This window comes from Erythrolamprus reginae, chromosome 5, assembly GCF_031021105.1.
Source record: "Erythrolamprus reginae isolate rEryReg1 chromosome 5, rEryReg1.hap1, whole genome shotgun sequence".
Lineage (NCBI taxonomy): Eukaryota > Metazoa > Chordata > Lepidosauria > Squamata > Dipsadidae > Erythrolamprus > Erythrolamprus reginae.
This window is the reverse complement of record NC_091954.1, coordinates 109,825,094-109,851,118: the sequence shown is the minus strand read 5'-3', so window position 1 is coordinate 109,851,118 and position 26,025 is coordinate 109,825,094. Positions and strand designations below refer to the sequence as shown.

General features: G+C 40.5%; 1 protein-coding gene across 1 annotated transcript; it reads left to right on the top strand.

Moving 5' to 3' along the window:
* The first annotated feature begins 2,685 nt into the window (after positions 1-2,685).
* LOC139168206 (fetuin-B-like) lies at positions 2,686-22,630 on the top strand. The gene is made up of 7 exons (XM_070753715.1): positions 2,686-2,992; positions 9,317-9,424; positions 11,416-11,503; positions 14,686-14,840; positions 16,129-16,242; positions 20,348-20,449; positions 22,185-22,630. The coding sequence occupies exons 1-7, from the start codon at positions 2,786-2,788 to the stop codon at positions 22,476-22,478; spliced, it is 1,068 nt and encodes a 355-aa protein (XP_070609816.1). The 5' UTR covers positions 2,686-2,785; the 3' UTR covers positions 22,479-22,630.
* The last annotated feature ends 3,395 nt before the right edge of the window (positions 22,631-26,025 follow it).

Here is a 26,025-nt window from a genome sequence, read left to right as displayed (position 1 = left end):
CAGACCTGATTGTACCCTATGACAATCATTAACTGTTGTAGCTCATGATTCTTGACATGTATCTTTTCTTTTATGTACACTGAGAACGGATTCACCAAACACAGATTCCTTACATGTCCCATCACACTTGGCCAATAAAGAATTCTATTCTATTTTATTTTATTCTGTCCTGTTCTGTTGCAGTGTCCTGGGATCATGTGATCATATTTTTTTGAAATTCTGATAAGCAAAAACAATGGAGAAGCCAGATTCACTTAACAACCAGCAGTCAACATATTACTTTTAACAGCCTGTTGCAGAATTTCTTTTAACCAGCTTTTTTATTTTTGTCTTTTTTCTGTCTTTTTTCTCCCTTCCTTTTTCTTCTTTAATAAGAAATTCTGTATTTTAAATCCACTTGTAAATTAGATAATGTTTTCTTCTAATTCTTATTCTTTTATTTTTCATCCTCTTAACCTGGGAGAAATCCCTCTTAGCAGTAGCGACTGCGAAAGAGACCTTGGAGTCTTGGTAGACAATCAACTAAACATGAGCCAACAATGTGCAGCAGCAGCTTAAAAAGCCAACACAATCCTAAGCTGCATCAACAGGGGAATACACTCCAAGACCAGGGAAGTCTTAATACCACTCTACTACGCCCTGGTCCGACCACACCTGGAGTACTGTATCCAGTTCTGGTCACCACACTTCAAAAGAGACATTGAAACTCTGGAGAAGGTGCAAAAAAGAGCAACCAGGATGATTAAGGGATTGGAAACCACGACTTACGAAGAGAGACTGAGGGAACTGGGCATGGATAGCCTAGAGAAAAGGAGGGCCAGAGCGGACATGATAGCAGTCTACAGGTATACGAGGGGATGTCACAGAGAGGAGGGGATCACTTTATTCTTCAGGGCACCAGAGGGCCGGATGAGGAACAATGGCTGGAAGCTGACCAAGGAGAGATTCAACATGGAGATAAGGAGGAACTTCCTGACGGTCAGAGCGATCAACCAATGGAACAACCCACCAGCTGACGTTGTGAACTCCAAAACTGGACATTTTTAAGAGAAGATTGAACTGCCACTTGACTGGTGTACTATAGGGTTCCTGCTTGGGCAGGGGGTTGAACTCGATGGCCTTCATGGTCCCTTTCAACTCTAACAATAAATAAATAAATTAAATAAATAAATAAAAACTCCCATCAAATCCATTTATACAAATCTGATGAGGTATCCCATAAGGAAGTTGATCTTAGAACAGTTCTAAACAAATGTACTGTACTTATGGCCTGATTCCGAGGTTTACATCATCCTACACTCATCTGACCACAATTTTTTAAACCATTTTTCTGCATTACTGGCCCCAAAAAAGCATCTGTGGTATAATGGATTCAGTTAATACTCACAGCATTTGCTTAATGGCTAACCACAAAAAGCTCATAAAATCAGGTCTAGTCACAAGGTGATTCACTTAATGACTCAACAATTTACAACCATAACTCCATTCTTTAAAAAAAAATTACCTTAATATTTTGTATATAATATTTTGTATATAAAGATTTACCATAAATAGGGTAAATATTTTGTACAGATTTTTTTTAAAGAGCCTGGAGTTATGTTTGTAAATTGTTCAATCATTAAGTGAATCACCATGTGACTAGACCTGATTTTATGAGCTTTTTGTGGTCAGCCATTAAGCCATTACCTTATGGTTGTAAGCTGAGGACTAACCATGATAACTTTGGAGGCATTGTTCTCACCCACCTTGATTTCGCAATTGTATCCAACCCTTTCCCTCTGAGAACTCATGGCTCTCTATAAGCAACATGAGAAAATATTATTTTACTGAAAGAGTAGTAGATCCTTGGAACAAACCTCCAGCAGACGTGGCAGATAAATCCACAGTAACTCAATTTAAACATGCTTGGGATAAACATATATCCATCCTAAGATAAAATACAGAAAATAGTATAAGGGCAGACTAGATGGATCATGAGGTCTTTTTCTGCCGTCAGACTTCTATGTTTCTATGTTTCTATAAGCCACCCCATAATTTTAATCTAAATTTAAACAATACTGTAGATATAGATTTAATTGAGAAATCATGGCAAGACCACAGTCATTCATTGCCTCTCAATTCAGTACCTCAAACTGCACTGTACTAATTCATGATAAACTAGTCACCTGGAAAATACAGAACTTGGGTGTTTGGGAGCAAAGAGATAAAGACATACGTTTAGTTTGCCTTCATATCTATGGATGTGTTATAATTGGCCACACTTACAGTCTCAGACATTTTGCACTGAACATATCAAGAATTTTCTGATCAGATCATGTCATTTTATTGCTAATAATATGCACAGTATCAAAAAATATCTTCTGTCCATATGGTCAATTTAGCATACTTCAGCTCATTCAATATTTTCTAATATTTATGGTCAGCCTAGGAACATCATCCAGGGTCCACTTGAATAACGTAGCCAATAAATGTAAGTGCATCCAGTTAGGTATAAATTTGATATAAATGTCCACTTTTATAAGAGAAACGGAGGGATGAAGAGAGGTCTTATATAAATTGAAAAACATTAGATGAACCTTAGATGAACATTCTCCTGCCAAGCTCTATATTATGCAATCATCACCTCAGAGGTTGAAGTTTAAAAGTGAGGCACACCATGTAATGGAAGAACAAACATTAGCTATTGATTTCAAAGTATATATAGAAAGACAAATCTCTGTCAGAACCTTACTCCCTAAGTGTAGCTGTAGTTGCTGTCTTCTCTGATTCTGCAAAAATTTCCAAAATGGCCCTTTTCATTTCATTCTTTATTGGGATACAGCTGCTTCACTCTGTGGTTTCTATTCCATTTGTTCAATTTCTTCACGCATCATGCAACTCTTCGGAGGTAAAGGCTGCTGCAGAAGCGGCCCTCAACGGACACAATAAAATTAAGGAATACAGTTACATTTATGGCCTGCAGCGCATTTTTAATGCCTTCGAAATATCTGAGGTAAGGTCTCCTCTTTCTATTGCCTTTTTTTTCTCCTTGCATTTAGCACTCGCCATTCTGGTGTCCAGTCATGGTAGCACTAATGTGTTTGAGCAGGAAAAAGTCTGAACAATCAATGGGACAGTGTACTCTCTGTCCAAGACATTTTAAGAGTATTTAAGAACTGCTGCCATGGAATGTCATGTATTGGGGTGGGGGAAAATAGGGTTCTTGCTGTTTCGAACATTTCTGCTCCACAGAACCCTAGAAAATATGCACGTTTCCTGTCGTCTGAGATTTCTGTGAACCCATTAGCAATAAGGAAACTGTCAAATCAGGCCACGTATGAATCCCATGTTTCACTCTTAGGGTTGAAAGGTGGAAAATTAAGTTGTGTAGACATCATTTCCTTTTATTTCACTTAATTTCTTGGATTGTATACTTGCGTGGAAATCCTCGTGGCCAATGAAGTGGCTGTGTACAGATTTGGACACATAATTGCGGCTTTGCTTGAACTGCTTTATTCCAACATAAACATAACTTTAATACAACAGTCAGTATTCAACTGTCAAACCTCCTCGGGTTTCCCCTATTTAACTGCCAGCTGGCTGAGGAACGAACCAATGGTAATCCCTTATTTTCCCCGGTCGCTAGGTTACCGCCCCTCTCCCGGTGCCCTTTCCTGTTCTCATAACACTTCCTGTATGGAGCCTCTCTAGGCATCTCCTGTCGTTGGTACTTCTATACATAACACTCCTCCCCCCTTACTCTGGAACATACATAATCCTTTAAGTAGGTCGGCTTCCGAACTATTCTACCCGAATGACGTAGTCCGTCTTCCCCTGCTACCTGACCTCGCGGAGGTTCGTGGAATTCTGGCTCTGCACTTAAAGGAATGGTAAACTGGGACGGAAGGTGAGTATCTACGTTACTGTCCAAGACCCCTGGATCTGCCATTTCCGAACGTACTTCATTATCCTTTTGCGGAATGGAACTATTATCTTCCATGAGTTTCTCTGCTTTGCGGAGACGGACCTGATCTAAGTGTCTACGCCATACCCTGCCATCCTCTAATTCAACTTCATAAGAACGAGGACCCGACACTTTCACTATGGTGGCCGGAACCCAGGTTGGACCTTCCCCATAAGCTCGGGCAAAAACCCGAGATCCTACTTCCAAGTTTCTAGGAGGAGCCTCCGGCCATGGAGAATTATTTCCGTACCATGGGTGTAACCTGTCTAAAATTATTCTTAATTTTCGACCCATAAGCAGCTCCGCTGGGGTTTTTTGAGTGGCCACACATGGAGTGGAATGCTGGGCCAATAACATTTCTGATAATTTCTTTGAGCAAGACCCTTGTGGAAGTTTCTTAAGTGCATCTTTCGCTGACCGTACCATTCGCTCTGCCTGCCCATTACTAGCCGGGTGCCACGGTGACATAAGGGCATGACAGATTCCCGCAGCCGCTAAGTAATTTTCAAATAGGACCGATGTGAACTGTGGTCCGTTATCCGACACCACAATATCTGGGTATCCGTGGGTTGCAAACAATGCATTCAACGCATTGATAACTGCAAATGATTGGGTAGAATGTAAATGCACCACTTCCAACCATTTTGAATGGGCGTCCACAACTATTAAAAAATTTTGACCCAGGAAAGGCCCAGCTAGATCAATATGGAGGCAAGCCCATGGGCCTGCAGGGGGTTCCCATACTAGTGGTGGTGCTCTAGGAGGTGAGGGCCTGTTTTCTTGACACTTTAGACATGTCTCTACACACTCTTCTATCTCGTGATCTATTCCCGGCCACCACACGTAGTCTCGGGCCAGGCCTTTCATCCTTACAATTCTGGGGTGCCCCTTGTGGAGAAGACTTAGAACTTGGCGCCTAAGAGAGAGTGGAATAATTACTCTGGACCCCCTTAATAAAGAGCCCTTTTCCACTGATAATTCCGAACGGCACCTCCAATAACAGGAATATTCAGGTGCTTGCTCCTTTTTAGGCTACCCCCGGAGCACCCACTGTCTTACTATAGCCAACGTTGGGTCACGGCTTGTCTGTTTCGCTGCCTCCGATGCGACTAAAACTAATGGACTCTCTTCAATGGCTAACACAAAGGACACTGGCGCCGGGTCTTCCAAGATATCCGGAAGAGGACATCTACTTAATGCATCGGCATGGGCAATGTGCTTTCCCGGCCGGTACACCAACCTGTATGTATAGTTCGCTAAGAATATAATCCATCTCGCCATGCGGGGTGACAGAACTACAGGACTTTGGCGATTTCCTGCTAAAATTGCTAGTAAGGGTTGGTGATCAGTTACAAGTTCAAATTTTCTTCCGTACAAATAATCGTGAAATCTTCGCACCCCTGCCACTAAGGCCAATGCTTCTTTGTCTATTTGCCCGAAGTTTCGCTCAGCCTTAGCAAGAGTTCTAGAAAAATACGCTAATGGGGCCTCCGACCCATTTGGAAGTCTATGACTTAACACAGCTCCTACTCCAAACTGGGAGGCATCACAAGTCAAAACTAATGGTAATGTTGGGGAATATTGAATCAATATAGTATTGGAGGTCAGAACATCTTTTACAGCCACAAAAGCGGCCTCTTCTCTGGGTCCCCAGTGCCAATGTGTCTTACTATCTAATAAACAATGTAATGGTTCCGCTATTGATGCTTTGTGTGGAATGAACACAGCGTATAAATTTAGCAATCCTAAAAAAGCTTGTAATTCCACTTTAGACTGAGGAGTAGGGGCTTCCCTGATGGCTCTGGTTTTCTCAGGGGTAGGATGGATACCTTGTCCATCCACTATAAACCCTAAGAATTCTACTTTAGTAACTCCCAACACGCACTTACTCAATTTTAACTTCAACCCCTTCTCTTGAAATTTTGTTAAGACCGATTTAACTCTTGCTAATAATTCCGTCTCCGAGCAGGTGGATACTAGGACATCGTCGAAGTATGGCACGACCCCTTCCAATCCATAAAGAAGCCTCTCCATGAATCCCTGGAAAATTCCCGGGGCTATTGATACCCCAAACTGTAACCTTCGGCAACGAAACACCCCTCTATGTGTGACTATAGCTTGTGCTTCTGCAGTTTCACGGTCCACCGTAAGCTGTTGGTAGGCCTGCGATAGGTCTAACTTCGCATACAAATTACCCTTCCCCAGTGAGTGCAGAAGATGCTGTACTACTGGAAGGGGATAAGAATGGTGAGCTAATGCCTTGTTTATGGTACATTTATAATCCCCACATATACTAATTCCTCTGTCCACCTTTACTACAGTTACGACAGGAGTTTCCCATACAGCTTGATCTGTTGGCTCTAAAACTCCCTGGGCTATTAGCTTATCTAATTCCTCATCTACCTTTGGTCTGAGTGCCAAAGGTACTCGGCGGGGCTTTAAGCGTAGTGCAGGCACTTTCGGATCCAAGCTGAAAGAAATAGGTGAACCGTTATAGCAGCCTAGTTTCCCATCAAACACATCTGGAAATTCTTGGGCCAAGGTCATGAACGAAGAAGCCCCCCTTACCATATTTATTCCTGTTACTTCTAGGCCCAATGCTTGGAACCAATCCAACCCCAATAGATTAGAAAATGGCCCATCCACCACTATTAATGGTAATTGTCCCTTAAATTTTTTGAACTGAACAGCAAAACGTCCTTCTCCTATCACTGGAATAGCGCGGCCTTGATAATCTCGTAGATTCAATCGGCATGGTAACAACCCGTTTTTTTGATAATTTCGGAAAACACCGCTTAGCTGTAGACCACGACACCAGTGAGCAAGCCGAACCCGTGTCAACCTGCATGTTGCACGGCATGTGGCCCAGGCGAACAACCACTGTAATCTTTTCAGATGATGAGGAAGTTTCACTGACAACCATAGACCTCTGCGATGGACGCGTGTATATTACGTTGCAATCTTGACGTCGGTAATTCGGGTCCTTGTAGTTCCCTCGTCCTCCGCTAAAGCTATTATACTTCTGGCTTGAGGCTGTTGAAGGTTGCTGTCGGCGGAATTGACAGGCTCTGGCTATATAGCCCCGTCCTCCGCATCTATGACAATTAAAATCTTTAAAGGGGCAATTTGATCTAAAGTGATCTCCTCCGCACCCTCTGCATGGAGATGGTGGTCGTCTAGCTCGCCCAACTGGCTGGACTTTGTTTCTTGCAACAGCTAATTTGCAGACCTCTTCTTCTTCTAGCCCCAAAGACCTTTCAATGTCTTGTGGAATTTGTTTTGTATTAACATCAGAAAGTAATGTGGTGGCATTTACAGTGCTTTCCATCTCTGCTAATGACTGCATTGAGAGCTCGAAAGCCCTAGCCTCCGCTAATGCTGTCTTGAACGTTAAGTCTCTGATTGACAATAAACGGCGTTTTAAATGGCCATCTCTTACACCAAAAACAAGTCGGTCTAGTAAATAATCTTATAGGTTGTCAAACTCACAGTATAATGCTGCGCATCGGAGAGCCGCTACAAAATCATTTATTGATTCTCCTTCTGTTTGATTACGATGGTAGAATTTATATCTCCTGGCACAACGGGAAGGTGCTGGGGCATAATGTTCCTGGAGGGTATTTAAGAACTGCTGCCATGGAATGTCATGTATTGGGGTGGGGGCAAATAGGGTTCTTGCTGTTTCGAACATTTCTGCTCCACAGAACCCTAGAAAATATGCACGTTTCCTGTCGTCTGAGATTTCTGTGAACCCATTAGCAATAAGGAAACTGTCAAATCAGGCCACGTATGAATCCCATGTTTCACTCTTAGGGTTGAAAGGTGGAAAATTAAGTTGTGTAGACATCATTTCCTTTTATTTCACTTAATTTCTTGGATTGTATACTTGCGTGGAAATCCTCGTGGCCAATGAAGTGGCTGTGTACAGATTCGGACACGTAATTGCGGCTTTGCTTGAACTGCTTTATTCCAACATAAACATAATTGTCTTTCCTTATCTCATTTATCATATATATTCTCTCCTTATCTATATCTATATCTCTATATATATTATATATATATATATATATATATATATATATATCATATATATTCTCTCCTTATCTCTTATATCATATACAGTGATCCCCCGGGTATTGCGATCCCGATCATTGCGAAATGGCTATATGGCGATTTTGCAACCCGGAAGTAAAAACACCATCTGCGCATGCGCGCCCTTTTTTCTATGGGCATGCATGCGTAGATGGCGCCGGGCAGATCAGCTGCTGGGCGGCTTCCCTAGGTCTTCCCCCTCTTGCTGGCGGGAGGGCGAGCGGCGGGCATCAGCGAGGAGTTTCCCCACCGCCCACGCAAACTCCTCGCTGCCGCCCGCCCTTCGACCGCCCACGCCGTTCATTCTCGCCGCTTCCCAGCTGAGTCCTGAAGCGAATTGGCTTCAGGACTCAGCTCGGAAGCGGCGCGAGCGAGCGGCGCGAGCGAATGGCTTGTCCGCCGCCTGCCTGCCCGCGCACCCGTGCGCCCTTCACCCGCCCACGCCGTTCATTCTCGCCGCTTCCCAGCTGAGTCCTGAAGCGAATTGGCTTCAGGACTCAGCTGGGAAGTGGCGCGAGCGAACGGCGTGGGCGGGCGAAGGGCGGGTGAGCGGCAGCGAGGAGTTTGCGTGGGCGGTGGGGAAACTCCAATCTTCAGCTCCTCGCTGCTGCGGAAGTAAAAACACCATCTGCGCATGCGCAGATGGTGTTTTTACTTCCGCAGCGCTACTTCACAAAAAACCGGTCATTGCGAGGGGTCCTGGAACGGAACCCTCGCAATACCCAGGGGATCACTGTATATTCTCTCCCTCCCATCTACTTCTCTTCTTTTTACTTTCTATCGTTATATATATTACTTAATGTCTATTCTCTTCCATATGTATTGTATATTAGACAAAGAATAAAAAAAAATTAAAAAAAATAAATAACGTTAATACAACAGTGAGTATTCAACTGTCAAACCTCCTCGGGTTTCCCCTATTTAACTGCCAGCTGGCTGAGGAACGAACCAATGGTAATCCCTTATTTTCCCCGGTCGCTAGGTTACCGCCCCTCTCCCGGTGCCCTTTCCTGTTCTCATAACACTTCCTGTATGGAGCCTCTCTAGGCATCTCCTGTCATTGGTACTTCCATACATAACAATAATCATTTGAAATCAGTTTCGTGATAATACATATTAAGACTTGCTACAATTAAAATTAATGTTTTGCCACATGTAACAAACCATTTGGAGTAAACAATCTCCTGTCTTTATTTGAAGGTTACTTCCTTTACATCTAATGTGCTAATGGTGATTAACTTTAAGCCTTGCATTTTCAAGAGTTTCTTTTGTCCCTGGCAGGATGATTATTCTATTTTCTACCTCGTTTTGGATGTGTTAGAAACCAAATGTATTGGCTGGAGTAAGAAATCGTGGAAAGAGTGCGAGTTTAGACCTCCACACGAACTTGTAAGTAATGGATCTACTTATTTAAAGAACTATCAGCAGGATATGGAAAGAAGTAAAATCTGAGTTTTTACACTTGTTTGCAAAGGGAGTCACTCTACCACTTGCCATGTGGTAACAACAAACCTCTTTTTTAGAACACTTTTATACTTCTCTTTTTGCTTTCCTGTATTCCCTGACAGTTCCCTGCACTTAGTTGCCATTTCAAATCAATGGCATTGTACATGTGTATCACAGCATTGGAAGGGAGGTATGTGAACTCCAACTCACTGCAGGTACTCAAAAAATAGCTCATAGTTTCTCTTAGCAGTCCAGTCCCACTGCCGTACAGCTCTTAAACCTAGGAAAGGTTCTCTGAACATTTTATTCTGCAACTTAAGCTGATTCTTCCATGTCTGTACCCTAAAAGGAGAAGAAGCAGTTCTTGGACAGCTTCTTAACCCCCCCCCCCCAAAAAAGCAAGCACACCTGAATCCCTAGGTCCATCTTTAAAAGGAGAGACTCACATTCGACAATCTCAGGTGCAGGGATTCCGCATGGGCTGAGTATCTTTTAGACAATAATCTCCACTCCTCCACCCCTTCCCTGGTGTCGTGGCTGATGTAATACCTGAAACCCATCTGGGCACAACTCCGAAAGGGGAACACACCTCTCATGGCCCAGCCAGGTCTCAGTTATGCATGCCTCATCCAAGAGCAAGTCTCAGACCAGGGGCACATTGTTGACAATTGACAATCCCCTGTCGCCAGCTCAACCCGATGAGCCCGAGGAAGCAGAACAAGTAATCGCTCTTAAACAGGGAGTCCTTGTTCCCCCTGAGTGGCCTACCCCTTGGCTCCCACCATGTCTGCCTCTCCCAGTCATTACTGTAATGTTCCAGCTCCCCCACTCCCCAAGAATTCCACCCTACCCCACCAGTCTCCCCCATCCCTGGCAGTCTCGGCATCACATTCATACCATGTCGGGGGTTATTGTTGGGCCCCACCTGCTTCTGTTTACACACTCAGCAGGGGGGGGCTCCAACTCCTACCCCCAGCTCACTTTTTCTTCCCTCCCATGCATTCTAACACTCCCCGCAAGTTAAAATAACAATAACTATATAGCAGAACTGCAGCAAAAATATTACACAGCACATCACAATCGCCCAACCAAAATTGCACTGCCATCTGGCTAGGGTGGTGTAAGGTTTCCTGCTTGGGCATGGGGTTGGACAATGTCCTGCAAGGTCCCTTTCAATTCCAATAATAAATAAACTAAATAAACTAAACAAAGCTAGTAAGATTTTTTTCTATTCCTTTTAGTAGTAGTAGTAGGGGATTGATGATATAAACTCCCTTTAAAGAAAAGTCCTATAAATACAGTATTAGGTGGGGCAGAATTGTTCACAAGCCTGAATCCAAATTCAAAGAGTCCTTTACTAGGAGCAAAAAAACAGGTAAAGTTAGTAAAAGCCCCAAATAAATGGGAATAGGAGGTGGCCAAAAGGATGTAGGCCAACTTCAGCTGTTATCCACATTATATTTTGAACTTCCACCATCTTTACTGACCTCAGAACTCTTTCCACCCCCCTCCTGCTATTGGAAGAAAGAACCTGAAAACCGGTTTATGACACTTTGCCATCTCTCTGAATCCTCCTAAAAGTATACTAATTTTCTGAGAGAATACTCTTGGCCTTTGGTCTTTCTAGTTTGGTCTGAAGCAGGAAGTAGATCAGGTGGGATTGAAATCACGTCTGCTGGATCGATCATCTGTGCTGCATGAATAAGTGCTTCCTAGTAACACCTAATGCGTTCTGTGTGCAATAAAAACACAATGAGTTTATACAAAATCACAGGAAAAAATGTAGGTGCTATAGATGTGTTGAAAACATTATGGAAGGATAATGTAATTTTGAATCTAAGATGTGGAAAAGATGCACCTTTTGATTGCGTGTCATAGAATCATTGGTAAAAGAAATGGGTGACACTAATGCAAGCTACTTTCTCTTGTTTTAGCATTTTGGCCAATGCACATCAGTAATTAAGATCTACAAGAATTCAAATGATACGTTATTGCGCGACCAATACTGCATCTTAGAAGCTTGTATGTATATCTTCGTATGTATTTTCTGCGTATAGATTTGCAATATATATATTGCGATAGATAGATAGATAGATAGATAGATAGATAGATAGATAGATAGATAGATAGATAGATAGATAGATAGATAGATGATAGATATACACACACATGCACCCAGTGATACAGGATGAGGTTTGTAAGGTGAAAAGTTTGTAAGACGAAACAATGTTTCCCATAGGAATCAATGGAAAAGCGATTAATGCGTACAAAATTCACCCCTTTTGACAGCCGATGCACCTGTTTTCATGCTGGTGGGATTCCCCTGAGGCTCCCCTCCATGGGAAACCCCACCTCCGGACTTCTGCGTTTTTGCGATGCTGCAGGGGAATCCCAGCAGGGGAATCCCAGCATCGCAAAAATCGGTGTTTCGCTGGCAAAGGATGCTGCGATTTCGCTGAGGCTTCCCTCTCTGGGAAACACCATCTCTGGACTTCAGTTGCCAGCCGAAGCGCCCATTTTCACGCTGGTGGGATTCCTCTGCTGATGATTCCCCTGCAGCATCGCAAAATCCGGAGGTGGGGTTTCCCATGGAGGGGAGCCTCAGGGGAATCCCACCAGTGTGAAAACAGACGTTTTGCCTGGCAACGGAAGTCCAGAGGCGGGGCATCCCAGCGGCAATGGTGGGTTCGTAAGGTGAAAACATTTTGGAAGAAGAGGCAAAAAAATCTTAAACCTCTTTTCGTATCTCAAAAAGTTCATATGACAAGGGGTTGGTAAGATGAGGTATCACTGTATATATATATCTGAGCATATGTAACTTGCAATTGCAGTTTTACTGATATCCCCACCGAAGTTTAAAAGTGGATAGAAAAGCTCCAAAATTAAATTTTAAAGCCTTGTTTCATTATTTCAGATATTTTAGGCTACATCTGCAATTTCATTTTACTCTGTTTCTCAAGCACACATACAGTTTGGTCCAATTTCCTTTTCTATATATTTTTGTTGCAAAATTCTGCCTCTTTCATACACTTTTTTCTGTGTGCACTTTCTACTAACATTTTTTTCTTTCTCTAAAACTGAACAAGGGCTGTTGTTAAAAGGTACATTAACTTTGACAAGTTATTTCTCACTATAGATTATTTTACTTTCTTGTGTCATATTGTAACTTTCTAAAACCAACTTCCATTAAAAATTTAGGAGTAGAAATGTTTGGAAGAAGCATGAACATTGAGAAATCAGCAGAAATTGCTAAGAAACTACAACATACTTATTTCTTTCTTTCTTTCTTTCTTTCTTTCTTTCCTTATTTATTTATTTATTTATTTATTTATTTATTTATTTATTTATTTATTTATTTATTTTGTCCAATACACAATGAGGGTTTTAGTGGGTATATACCAATATACACATAGTAAAATACATGATGAAGGTTATAGAGGAGATACTCATAGTAAAATATATCTAAGAAATAATAGAAAAGAAGATATAGGAATAGAATATATCAATGAAAGAATAGAAGAAGAGATATAGGAATAGAGGAAAGGTATAGGAGATAGAGAAGAGCAATAGGACAGGGGACGGAAGGCACTCTAGTGCACTTGTACTCGCCCCTTACTGACCTCTTAGGAATCTGGATAGGTCAACCGTAGATAATCTAAGGGTAAAGTGTTGGGGGTTTGGGGATGACACTATGGAGTCTGGTAATGAGTTCCACGCTTCGACAACTCAGTTACTGAAGTCATATTTTTTACAGTCAGGTTTGGAGCGGTTAATATTAAGTTTAAATCTGTTGTGTGTTCTTGTACTCTAGTTTCTTAGTTAGGTGTATTTATTTATTTATTTATTATTTGGATTTGTATGTATGTTTAAAAATGGTTACTTATGTCTCACTCTGTTTTGCAAAACAACCTGCTTTGATTCATATGCAATTCAGGACATAGGAACCTTGGCAATTAACACCAAGTTTTACCAATATGGCTTTGTCACCAAGAAAGTGAATTGTGTGAACTAGAAGTTGTGCAAATGTATTCTGAATTTTAGATGAAGAAGCATCCCCTTCATCTGGTCTTAATCAATCATGGAATAAAAGTTACCTTAGCATTGGCATATTTATTATCAAATGTTATTATATTCTAGAACAGGGGTCCCCAACCATGGCGACTGGAAGCTTAGTGGACTTCAATTCCCAGAATTCCCCAGCCAGCGGAAGTTGAAGTCTGCCAGGCTTAAAGTTGTCATGGTTGGAGACCCCTGTTCTAGAATGTCATTCTATCGTAAGAGAAAAAAGTATTCCAGATTGACATCCAGTTTACTGTGGAGGTTATTGCATCCAGCTAGTAACTGGGAGAATGGGAATTCTACTCCCACCATGCCCATGAATCCAACAGTGGCCTTGAACCAGTCAGGGGCTTATCCAGGCAAGCTCTAGGAATCAGACTCAGTTAGACAGAAGGGGGACAAAATCTGAACTGAGTTTCCTTTTGGAGATTCTCTTCTGATGCTGATTGGCACAAAGGGGCAGAGACGGTCTTAGGTAACAAACCATTAGCAAACAAAGCCACCAAGCTGAAAGAGTACCAAGGACTTAGTCCAACCCATAGAGCTACAAATATTCTCTTCTATTGGTTCCTGCCTTCAGATTTGTACACTTCTCCAGCGGTGGGATCCTGCCAGTTTAACAACCTGTTCGGTTGTTTGCACGCTTGCATGCTTGACGTAATCAGTTACAAACAGTAGAGAACAGTTATGTTTCATTTCAGCAGAGTTCAGAGTGGAAGAGTACAGAGAAGAGACGGAAACCACAGCCAGCGCTTTGCTTCTCAGTTTCGATTCTCTGCACAGACTCAGAAGTAGTGTTAGCTGACTCACTATTGGCTGACTGAGTTGCTATGCCTATTCATTGGCTGACTTTGTTACCATTGGCTCTCCCAGTTATAAATATTCTAATAAAATGTACCTTCCACATCCAAGCTGGGGAGAAACACAGCTGAGGCATGGCAATGCACTCTGCCACATTAATCAGCTAAGAAAATGTAGGTCAGTAAAGTTCAGGGATGGGTGGGCCCAGGTGATCGCCAGAGCATGACCCTGATGGGATACAGGTCAATTTTCATGCTGATCAAAGCTTTTTGATTCTAATGTACAAGCTCCTATTCAAATGCCTTGTCTCACCTTTTCAAATGTTACTTTTTTTTTCCTTAAAGATTTGCAACCCGTTTGCCCTGGCTGTCCAATTCACCGAGATCCTTCTGAAGAAAGATTTCAGGAAATAGCAAGACAAAGCCTGGCCAAATTCAATGCCGAAAATGGCCATGATCATTATTTTGCCATTTGGGACGTCACCAAAGCAAGTTCACAGGTAAAGTTGAGGTGGAGTATTTTTGAGCAAGAAAGCCAATGCTGTCTCCTTGATTTGTATAGAGACGGCTACAGAACCCAGGGTTTCTGTGAAAGGTAAAAATGAAAAATAATAGAAATAATTCCAGCAGAGGGCAGTTGATTTCTACATTATTGCCAAAGTAGAAGACAGATTCTCAAAATCTGCAGAAATCTGACTTAAAGAAAATGTTCGTCTGCCAGAGGGCTTCCCAAGCACTTCCCATTTCCCAGATGGATGGGACTCTGGTCTTTCCACAATGTTTTATGTTTTATGCTTCAGACCTTCCACCATTCTTGTGGCCCGCCTGACTCCACTGTTCACCCATTTTGAGACTGTCAGAAATCACTACCCCTAAATCCTTTTCTTCTGTGTTAGCAAAAACTTCAGACGAAAAGGATTTAGGGGTAGTGATTTCTGACAGTCTCAAAATGGGTGAACAGTGCAGTCAGGCAGTAGGGAAAGCAAGTAGGATGCTTGGCTGCATAGCTAAAGGTATAACAAGCAGGAAGAGGAGATTATGATCCTGCTATATAGAGTGCTGGTGAGACCACATTTGGAATACTGTCTTCAGTTCTGGAGACCTCACCTACAAAAAGATATTGACAAAACTGAACGGGTCCAAAGACGGGCCACAAGAATGGTGGAAGGTCTTCAGCATAAAACGTATCAGGAAAGACTTCATGAACTCCATCTGTATAGTCTGGAGGACAGAAGGAAATGGGGGGGACATGATCAAAACATTTAAATATGTTAAAGGGTTAAATAAGGTCCAGGAGGGAAGTGTTTTTAATAGGAAAGTGAACACAAGAACAAAGGGACACAATCTGAAGTTAGTTGGGGGAAAGATCAAAAGCAACATGAGAAAATATTATTTTACTGAAAGAGTAGTAGATCCTTGGAACAAACTTCCAGCAGACGTGGTAGATAAATCCACAGCAACTGAATTTAAACATGCCTGGGATAAACATATATCCATCCTAAGATAAAATACAGAAAATAGTATAAGGGCAGACTAGATGAACCATGAGGTCTTTTTCTGCCATCAGACTTCTATGTTTCTATGTTGCATTCCATTTGATTACTGAATGTTTTTGTGTTCTCTTCTTGATAACATCATTTGACATCCTACCAGTTCTCCTAGTGCTAAGAATCATAGGGATTCTCTATAAGACTTCAGGTTAATAAAGATTGATAGGGCACCCAAGATTATGAGGAACATTTCCTGCAGATAATGTGACCTACTCTAAATGCTTATGGCTTTCTATAGGTGGTTCATGGTATTTTGTACACTGTCGAATTCATCGTCCAGGAGACTTCCTGTCCTAAAAGTACACCTGTCTCTAACATCACTGAATGCCCTCTCCTCCCAAAAGAAACTGCAGTAAGTATGCACAACATTGCATAAAACCTAATCTTACATCATGGCTCAATGAATGTCTTCTAAAGAACCAAATTTTACATGCTCATATCAGAACAGAACAGAACAAAAGAGTTGGGAGTCTTCTTCTAGTCTAACTCACTGCTGTGGCAGGAAACCCTATACCAGTGATGGCAAACCTGTGGCATGGGTGCCACAGGTGGCACAAGAATCATATCTGCTGGCACACGAGCCATTGCCCTAGCTCAGCTCCAGCATGTGTGCTGGCCAGCTGATTTTTGGCTCCCACAGAGACTCTGGGGAGGCATTTTTATTTTTTTTTTATTTTTTTATTTTTTTATTTTGTCCAATACACAATGAGGGTTTTAGTGGGTATACACATAGTAAAATACATGATGAAGGTTATAGAGGAGATACTCATAGTAAAATATATCTAAGAAATAATAGAAAAGAAGTTATAGGAATAGAACATATCAATGAAAGAACAGAAGAAGAGATATAGGAATAGAAGAAAGGTATAGGAGATATAGGAGAGCAATAGGACAGGGGACGGAAGGCACTCTAGTGCACTTGTACTTGCCCCTTACTGACCTCTTAGGAATCTGGATAGGTCAACCGTAGCTAATCTAAGGGTAAAGTGTTGGGGGATTTGGGGATGACATTATGGAGTCCGGTAATGAGTCCCACGCTTCGACAACTCGGTTACTGAAGTCATATTTTTTACAGTCAAGTTTGGAGCGGTTAATCTTAAGTTTAAATCTGTTGTGTGCTCTTGTGTTGTTGTGGTTGAAGCTGAAGTAGTCGCTGACAGGCATGACGTTGCAGCATATGATCTTGTGGGCGATAATTAGATCTTGTTTAAGGCGTCTTAGTTCTAAACTTTCTAGGCCCAGGATTGAAAGTCTAGTCTCATAGGGTATTCTGTTTCTAGTGGAGGAGTGAAGGGCTCTTCTGGTGAAGTATCTTTGGACATTTTCAAGGGTGTTAATGTCTGAGATGCGATATGAGTTCCAAACGGATGAGCTGTTTTTGGTTTCCAGAGAGGCTCCAGGAGGATGGGGGAGGGCGTTTTTATCCTCCCCCAGCCCCAGAGAAGCCTTTGGAGCCTGGGGGGGGACACAAGCCTACCATGCCCACCAGACGTTGGGAAACAGGACATTTCTTATCTCCAGAGGGCCTCGGGGAGGGGACTGTTTTCACCCTTCCCAGCCATTGAATTATGGGACTGGGCATTCACGCATGCTCTTTTGGCACCTGAGGGAAAAAAGGTTCGCCATTACTGCCCTATACCATTTCAGACAAATGATTGTTCAATCTCTTTGTAAAAACCACCTGTGGTGGAGCACCCATAATTTCTGGAAAAAGTAGTTCTACTGAGCAATTATTCTAATTTTCAGGAATTTCTCTTTATTTCTAGGCTGCTTCTCTCCTTGAGTAGGTTTCTTTAGTTCTTTTATTCAATAATAATAATAATAATAATAATAATAATAATAATAATAATAATAATAATCATCATCATCATAATAATTTATTAGACTTGTATACCGCCCCTCTCCAAAGACTCGGGGCAGCTCACAACAGTAAAAGAACAATACAATACAAATCTAATAATCTAATAATTAAAAATCTAATAATTAAAAACTATGACTAAAAATCCGCTATCATTAAAAAACAATCAATATAATACAGTCACAACCACATATTTATTTATTTATTTGTTTGTTTGTTTGTTTGTTTGTTCGTTCGTTCGTTCATTCATTCATTCATTCATTCATTCATTCATTCATTTATTTATTTATTTATTGGGTTTGTATGCCGCCCCTCTCCGTGGACTCGGGGCGGCTAACAACAGTGACAAAACCAGAATGTAAAAATCCAATACTAAAACAGCTAAAAACCCTTGTTATAAAACCAATCATACATACAAACATACCATGCATAAATTGTAGAACCCTAGGGGGAAAGATTATCTTAGTTCCCCCGTGCCTGATGGCAGAAGTGGGTTTTGAGGAGCTTACGAAAGGCAAGGAGGGTGGGGGCAATTCTGATCTCTGGGGGGAGTTGGTTCCAGAGGGTCGGGACCGCCACAGAGAAGGCTCTTCCCCTGGGCCCTGCCAACCGACAGTGTACAATAGTAATTTGGTATTGATGATTAAAAATCAATTAATATAAAAACCAAACATACATACATACATACCATGCATAGAATTGTAAAGGCCTAGGGGGAAAGAGGATCTCAATTCCCCCATGCCTGGCGGCAGAGGTGGGTTTTAAGTTGTTTACGAAAGGCAAGGAGGGTGGGGGCAGTTCTAATCTCCGGGGGGAGTTGGTTCCAGAGGGTCGGGACCGCCACAGAGAAGGCTCTTCCCCTGGGCCCTGCCAACCGACATTGTTTAGTTGACGGGACCCGGAGAAGGCCCAGTCTGTGGGACCTAACTGGTCCCTGGGATTCATGTGGCAGAAGGCGGTCCCTAACTCTTAATGGTCAGAAAAGTGGGATACATTAATTGCTCCATGCCTGGCGACATAGATAGGTCTTCAGGGTCTTGCCGAAGGCAAGGAAGGTTGGGGCAGTTCGAATCTCCAGGGGGAGTTGATTCCAGAGGGCTGGGGCCATCACAGAGAAGGCTCTTCCCCTAGGCCCCGCCAGACAACATTGTTTACTCAACAGGACCAAGAGAAGACCAACTCTATGGGACCTAATCAGCTGCTGGGATTCATGTGGCAGAAGGCGGTCCCGTAGGTATTCTGGTCTGATGCCATGTAGGGCCTTATAGGTCATCACAACACTTTGAATTGTGTCCGGAAACTAATCGGCAACCAGTGCAGGCCATGGAGTGTTGACAAAACATGAGCATATCTGGGACGACCCTTGACTACTCATGCGGCCGCATTCTGCACAATCTGAAGTTTCTGAACACTCTTCAAAGGCAGCCCCATGTAGAGAGTGTTGCAGTAGTTGAACCTCAAGGTGATAAGGGTGTGAGTGACTGTGAGCAGGGACTCCCTGTCCAAATAGGGCCGCAACTGGTGTACCAGGCGAACCTGGGCAAACATGTTTAGCATGTTAGAAAATGAAGAACAACTGGGAGGCAGATGCTCATATTAGCTACAACAAATCTATCTAAACATAGAAAGAATAAATATGGGGGTAATGGAGGTCGATTGAATGAGAGACAGAAGTCCATCCCTGTATTATTGGTGCTCTTGAGTTTAACTCTTATTTCATTGTTGCTGACCTTGATATTAATGTTTTAATGTTAATAAAATGTAATAAAATTTTAATGCTAATAAAAATACAATTTTATTAATATTATTATTCTATTATAAGCCATCACAGTCACTCAGGACACTGAGATGGGCAGCATAGAAACGTAATAAACAAATAAATAGTGAACCACATTGAAGCCTCAAAAGAGGCTAATATCGAAACCAATTTTCAGACTATTGCTTTTACCATTCAATCTAAGGACATATTCTACATGTTCCCTTTCTAGGAATGGAAATTGGTGATGTTCTGGTCCAAACAAACTCCATTCTTAGCTGGAATAATCTTATCATCCCAAAAAATTGGCTCTCCAACCATAAATAAACCCTTAACAGTCTGCTACAACTGGTTTGCATCTGAATTCAGACCTAGTAATTCATTATGTTCCAAGCCAACCCAGTAACTATAAAGTTAATAATCATTTCTAAATGTTTGCAGGAGAATTCTACAACAATCAAAAAGTATATAATTATAGAGTTATAATTATTAAAATAACAAAAATAATATCTGGAACATCAAAATGCATTTCCTATTCTGAAAAATTGACTTCAAGAAATTCATAGAATGGTTTGATTACTATGCGAAGAAAGATTTTAAAATTCTAAAAAAGCATAGCAGAAGAATTCAGCTTTGCCATGGCAGCTCCATCTACCCTAATGGGACAACAGAAATTGTCATTCTGATGAGAAATTGGATGTTAATGACAGGGAGAAATGGAGACGGCCCTTTGATACAGAACACCTGATCAACCATATCCAGTGCTATACCACTGCATATAAGAAATCGTGGAAGCTTAAATTTCTGGAGTTTTGTTGATGAAAACTTTCTCCTTTCTTCTAGGACAAAGGCCTATGCAAAGGCTCTGTGATAATAGATGGGATCGACGGGATAATAGGGAATGAAGATTACAAATCGGTCACTGCAAATTGTGAAATATTTCCGGTAAGTTCCTCAGACAGCTAACATTTGCAGAAAATACTTATTCCTAGGTTGATTACCATAGTTTATTTTTTAAAACACATTGACTCGACTTCACCCAGTAAACCAACAGATTTCTCAGTTAAGTAATAACTCAATAAATCAATACTTAAGACTTGACTTGATAAAGCAGGCAGATGGAAATGTTTTATAAGATTTTTGTGTGATGTAATTGTAAATGTATGTTGGGGGGAAAACTTGAGAGATAGCATTTCTTTACAGCACTTTTAGTGGTTTATAATGTAAATATTATTTACATATTGCGCCCAACAATCTGCGTCCTCATGTTACCAACCTTTGAAAGATTGAAGGCTGAATCAACCCTGAGCCCTGTCGGCATCAAACTCCAGGCTGTGGGCAGAATTTGCCTGCAATTCTGCACTCCAACTTGCGCCACTAGGGCAGATAGCCAGTAGTTGCATAATGGATGGAGAAAGATACTCAGAAGGGACCCTGCCTAATTTCTTGGGACTTAAAGGAGAGGGGACATTTGTACCTTCAGATTTCCAAGATTTTCTTGATGTATCCATATAACAAAGTAGAATTTGCTCATCTGGACATGTTTCCTTTCCATTCTCCTACTAAGCAAGTCTACCTATGAGGAAGTACAGTGTTCCCTCAATTTTCACGGGTTCGAACTTCGCGAAAAGTCTATACCACGGTTTTTCAAAAATATTAATTAAAAAATACTTTGCGGTTTTTCCCCTATACCACGGTTTTTCCCACCTGATGACATCATAATTCACTGCCAAACATTTGTCCACCTTTAATAAAAAAAATTTTAATAAACTTTAATAAATAAACATGGTGGCTAATAATCTAAGTGGTTACTAAGGGAATGGGAAATCACAATTTAGGGGTTTAAAATGTTACGGGAAGGCTTGTGATACTGTTCATAGCCAAAAATAGTGTATTTACTTCCGCATCTCTACTTTGCGGAAATTCGAGTTTCACAGGCGGCCTCGGAACACATCCCCCGTGAAAAGTGAGGGAACACTGTATAGCTGGAAAGGTTTTTTATTTATTTATTTTATTTATGTATAGTTTGTGTTGGAAGGGACCCTGTGAGTCTTCTAGTCCAACCTCCTGCTGGTGGACCCTATACCAGTGATGGCAAACCTTTTTTTCCTCGGGTGCCAAAAGACCATGGGCATGCACTATCATGCATGCACGAGTGCACATACCTATAATTCAATGCCTGGAGAGGGCAAAAACAGCTTCCCCCGCCCCCCAGAGGCCCTCTGGAGACCAGAAACAGCCTGTTTCCCAACGTCTGGTGGGCCCAGTAGGCTCGTATTTCACCCTCCCCAGACTCCAAAGACTTCCCTCCCTTATCCCTCCAGAGGCTCTCTAAAGTCAGAAATGCCCTCCAAGAGCCTCTGTGCAAGCCAAAAATCATGGAGCTGAGCTAGGGCAATGGCTCATGTGCCAACAGATATGGCTCTGCGTGCCATCTGTGGCACCCATGCCATAGGTTCACCATCACTGCTCTAGGCTATCCAGTCTCTTCTTAAGGTCTCCAGTATTGGAACATCCACAACCTCTTCAGGCAGACCATTCCACAGGTTGATCACTCTTACCGTCACAAATTATGAACATCAACTGTCTTGAACATTTCACAAAAAGCGTTAACACAATGTATAATCTAGATATGGTCAACCGCCTGAACCCCTTTTTGGTATCTTTTGTCTAATCACAGTCCCAGTCTGAACACCAAGAGCAGCACCATCCTCATGCTACAGAAACACCAGCAAAACAGAAGGAGACAGTGACACAAGTGATCAACCAGCGGGCTGTGCGGGAATTAAGGGTGCCAAATCTAAAACCTTTCCCAAATCTGTCCCCAGTCTATCCAAACATTCTTGTCCTCCCCGAAGGATTTTCACAATCAGGCTCATGCCCAGGTGAGGTTTTAGTAGAGATTCCTGGTGTTCAACTAGACTCAGCACCACAGGCTGAAAATTCCCAAACAAAGAGTGATGTACAACACTGAAAACTTTTCTCAGGAATCTGTATCCCCTCCGAACCTCCCTTCCTCTCTCCCTCCCTTTTTCCCTTCCTTCCTTCCTTCCTATCACAAGAACAACAACTGCTTTTCTGCTCAAGGAAATATTAAAATCATTCAATAAAAGAAACTGTCCAACACGACTTTGTAGTGATTATTTCAAAAATCAGATTTTCCCCCATTTATTCCTTTGAAACAAGCACGCATCCCATGCAGAAGACCCTGCAAGAATGGAAGGCAGAAAAATTAAGGTCATTAGTAGCTTCCAACATTCTCACAAATATATTTACAGTTATTATGGACACCTGATTTTTTCCATGGATGCTTCAGAACTTGGATAAAATGATCTTTGAATTTGGGTAGTAGAATTTATTTGGCATATGGAAATCCAAAACACTTCTTTACTTCTCATAAGATGCCTAAAACTTCAGCAAAATAGACAATATTACAAAGTGCTAAGAAGCTATTTAGATGGGGGTTTGCATGTTGACTGGGGAATTCTGAGCATTGAAGTCCACACATCCAGCTAAGGTTGAAAAACGCTGATTGAGACCATTGCTCCAACTCATGGCTTAGTGCAGGAATCCCATTTACGGCATCCCAGAAAAAAGTCCTCTACGTTTTTCTTGAATATATGCAGTGAAGAAGACCCAAGATCTCTCTTGACCATTGGTCGTCTAATATTGTCACAAGCGCCCTTCACAAAGGGTTAATTCTGGAAATTTAGAAGTTTCTGCACCATTCATTCATTCATTATTCAATATATATCCCTCCATCACAGACATCCTCAGTGTTACATTCTTAGACTGAAGCACATAGGCTTCAGTCAGGTCCTCCATTCTGGAGGGAATGTAGCTCCCTTCTGGAGGGAATGGAGCTGATTGGCTCCCCCTGTGATGGCAAACCTATAGTGTTGGTTTGTCTCGGTATAGCTAGGCTATGAAACCTTCGACATCACCGAGCAGAGAATTTTAACAGAGAGTGGATGTGTGATAAAGCCAAGACACAGACTTAGTTAAATAAGTATTATTTACATATAAACAAAATATAAAAACAATCAAGAATAAGAACGAAGCTAATACAAAAGAATAAGCACTGAGCAATTACAAGATTAGAAGCACAAAGCAAACTACAATATAGATAATAAGCACGAAGCTAATACAAAAAGATACGCATGAAGCATAAACACAACTCCCCCTCTCTCAGGCAAAGTGAAAAAGGAAATGACTGAGCAGAATAATAAGCTTTTATAGCTTCAATGAGGAAGTGATGAAACAGCCTTGAATATTAACTCTTCAAGTACAAGTTAACTCTTTAAGTGCACATTAACTCTTTAAATACAAGTTTGGTACAAGTGTACAATATGCAGTTTACAATGGCAATCCCTAACAACCATGTACCCATGTATCATATAGCATGCATGCCAGAAGTAGGGGAAAATAAAATAGGGTAAAAGTAAAAGTAAAAGTAAAAGTAAAAGTAAAAGTAAAAGTAAAAGTAAAAGTAAAAGTAAAAGTAAAAGTAAAAGTAAAAGTAAAAGTAAAAGTAAAAGTAAAAGTAAAAGTAAAAGTAAAAGTAAAAGTAAAAGTAAAAGTAAAAGTAAAAGTAAAAGTAAAAGTAAAAGTAAAAGTAAAAGTAAAAGTAAAAGTAAAAGTAAAAGTAAAAGTAAAAGTAAAAGTAAAAGTAAAAGTAAAAGTAAAAGTAAAAGTAAAAGTAAAAGTAAAAGTAAAAGTAAAAGTAAAAGTAAAAGTAAAAGTAAAAGTAAAAGTAAAAGTAAAAGTAAAAGTAAAAGTAAAAGTAAAAGTAAAAGTAAAAGTAAAAGTAAAAGTAAAAGTAAAAGTAAAAGTAAAAGTAAAAGTAAAAGTAAAAGTAAAAGTAAAAGTAAAAGTAAAAGTAAAAGTAAAAGTAAAAGTAAAAGTAAAAGTAAATAAAATAAAATAAAATAAAATAAAATAAAATAAAATAAAATAAAATAAAATAAAATAAAATAAAATAAAATAAAATAAAATAAAATAAAATAAAATAAAATAAAATAAAATAAAATAAAATAAAATAAAATAAAATAAAATAAAATAAAATAAAATAAAATAAAATAAAATAAAATAAAATAAAATAAAATAAAATAAAATAAAATAAAATAAAATAAAATAAAATAAAATAAATTACCTCAGAAATGTTTGAGTGAATTACCTGTTACTTATCAATAAACAAACTTCAGTTACGGCTTCTGAGCAGTCTTCTTTGAACCTAGCAAAGTAGCAACAGTAGGTTTCTTTTCCTTTCCCTACCAAAATCAGGAGTAGATTTTCCTTCCCACATTTAAAAGAAACCATCCTGATAGAGACAGTGGGAAGCTTATCCTCTCAGACTTGCAAGATTCTATCAATGTAGTCTTACAATAAAGTAGAATTAGTTCATCTTGTCCTGTTTCCTGTCTGGTTTATTCAGAAGGGTTAATATTTTCCCTATTGTCTTTTCATCTTTCATTCATTTTGCTTAGCAAACAGCTCCAGCTCCAGTGGTGGCCATTTTGTAGCAACTGCACTCATAGAATCGGCCATTTTCTGACTAATGAGCCTGACATCCCTGGCCATTTTTCAGATATTTATTTGTTGGTTGGTTTGTTCGTTTATTTATTTGACTTCTATGCCACCCTTCTCGACCGACTAATATCACTTACGTCATATAATATATAATACTGAAGGGTTCAAGTTAGAATTAAGGAAGTTTGTTAAAGGAATTGCTGAGACAGAAAGTTGAAGCTGTGATGAGGGTAACGTGACCAGTAACCAATGGTGGGACACTGTTGCCTAGCAACAGGAAAGTGACAAGAAAGTAGAAAGTTAGAAGGGCGCCCTTAGAAGGATCCTAGCCAAGGCATGCAGACATAGACTTTGGTAATGAAATTACAGAAAATGGAGACTTCCAAGTAGGGGTGGTTAGCAGTTGTTAATAGTGGTGGAGAGGGGGTCCTTATGGGGCCAACCAGCCCCATGGTTGCATGGAACCTGGTGTCCCTCACGCAAGACTTCAGTTACGTCACCCCGGGTCTCCGGAGAGTGGCAGGATACAAGTCTAATTAATAATAATAATAATAATAATAATAATAATAATAATAATAATAATAATAATAATAATATTTATTAGATTTGTATGCCACCCCTCTCCGCAGATAATAATAAACTAATAATAATAAACAAAACAACAACAACCAACAGCAATAATAATAATGATGATGATGATGATGATGATGATGATGATGATGATAATAATAATAATAATAATAATAATAATAATAATAATAATAATAATAATAATAATGATTACACAGCCAATCTTTGACCTTTTCCAGAAAGCCAGAGGATTGGGGGCTTTTTTCTGAGGGGCAACATGGTTCACAATGCAGGGGCAGGTGCAGAGAAGACCCTCTTCCTTGACCCATAATAATAATAATAATAATAATAATAATAATAATAATAATAATAACAACAACAACAACAACAATAAAAACAACAACAACAGAGGTGGAAGGGAC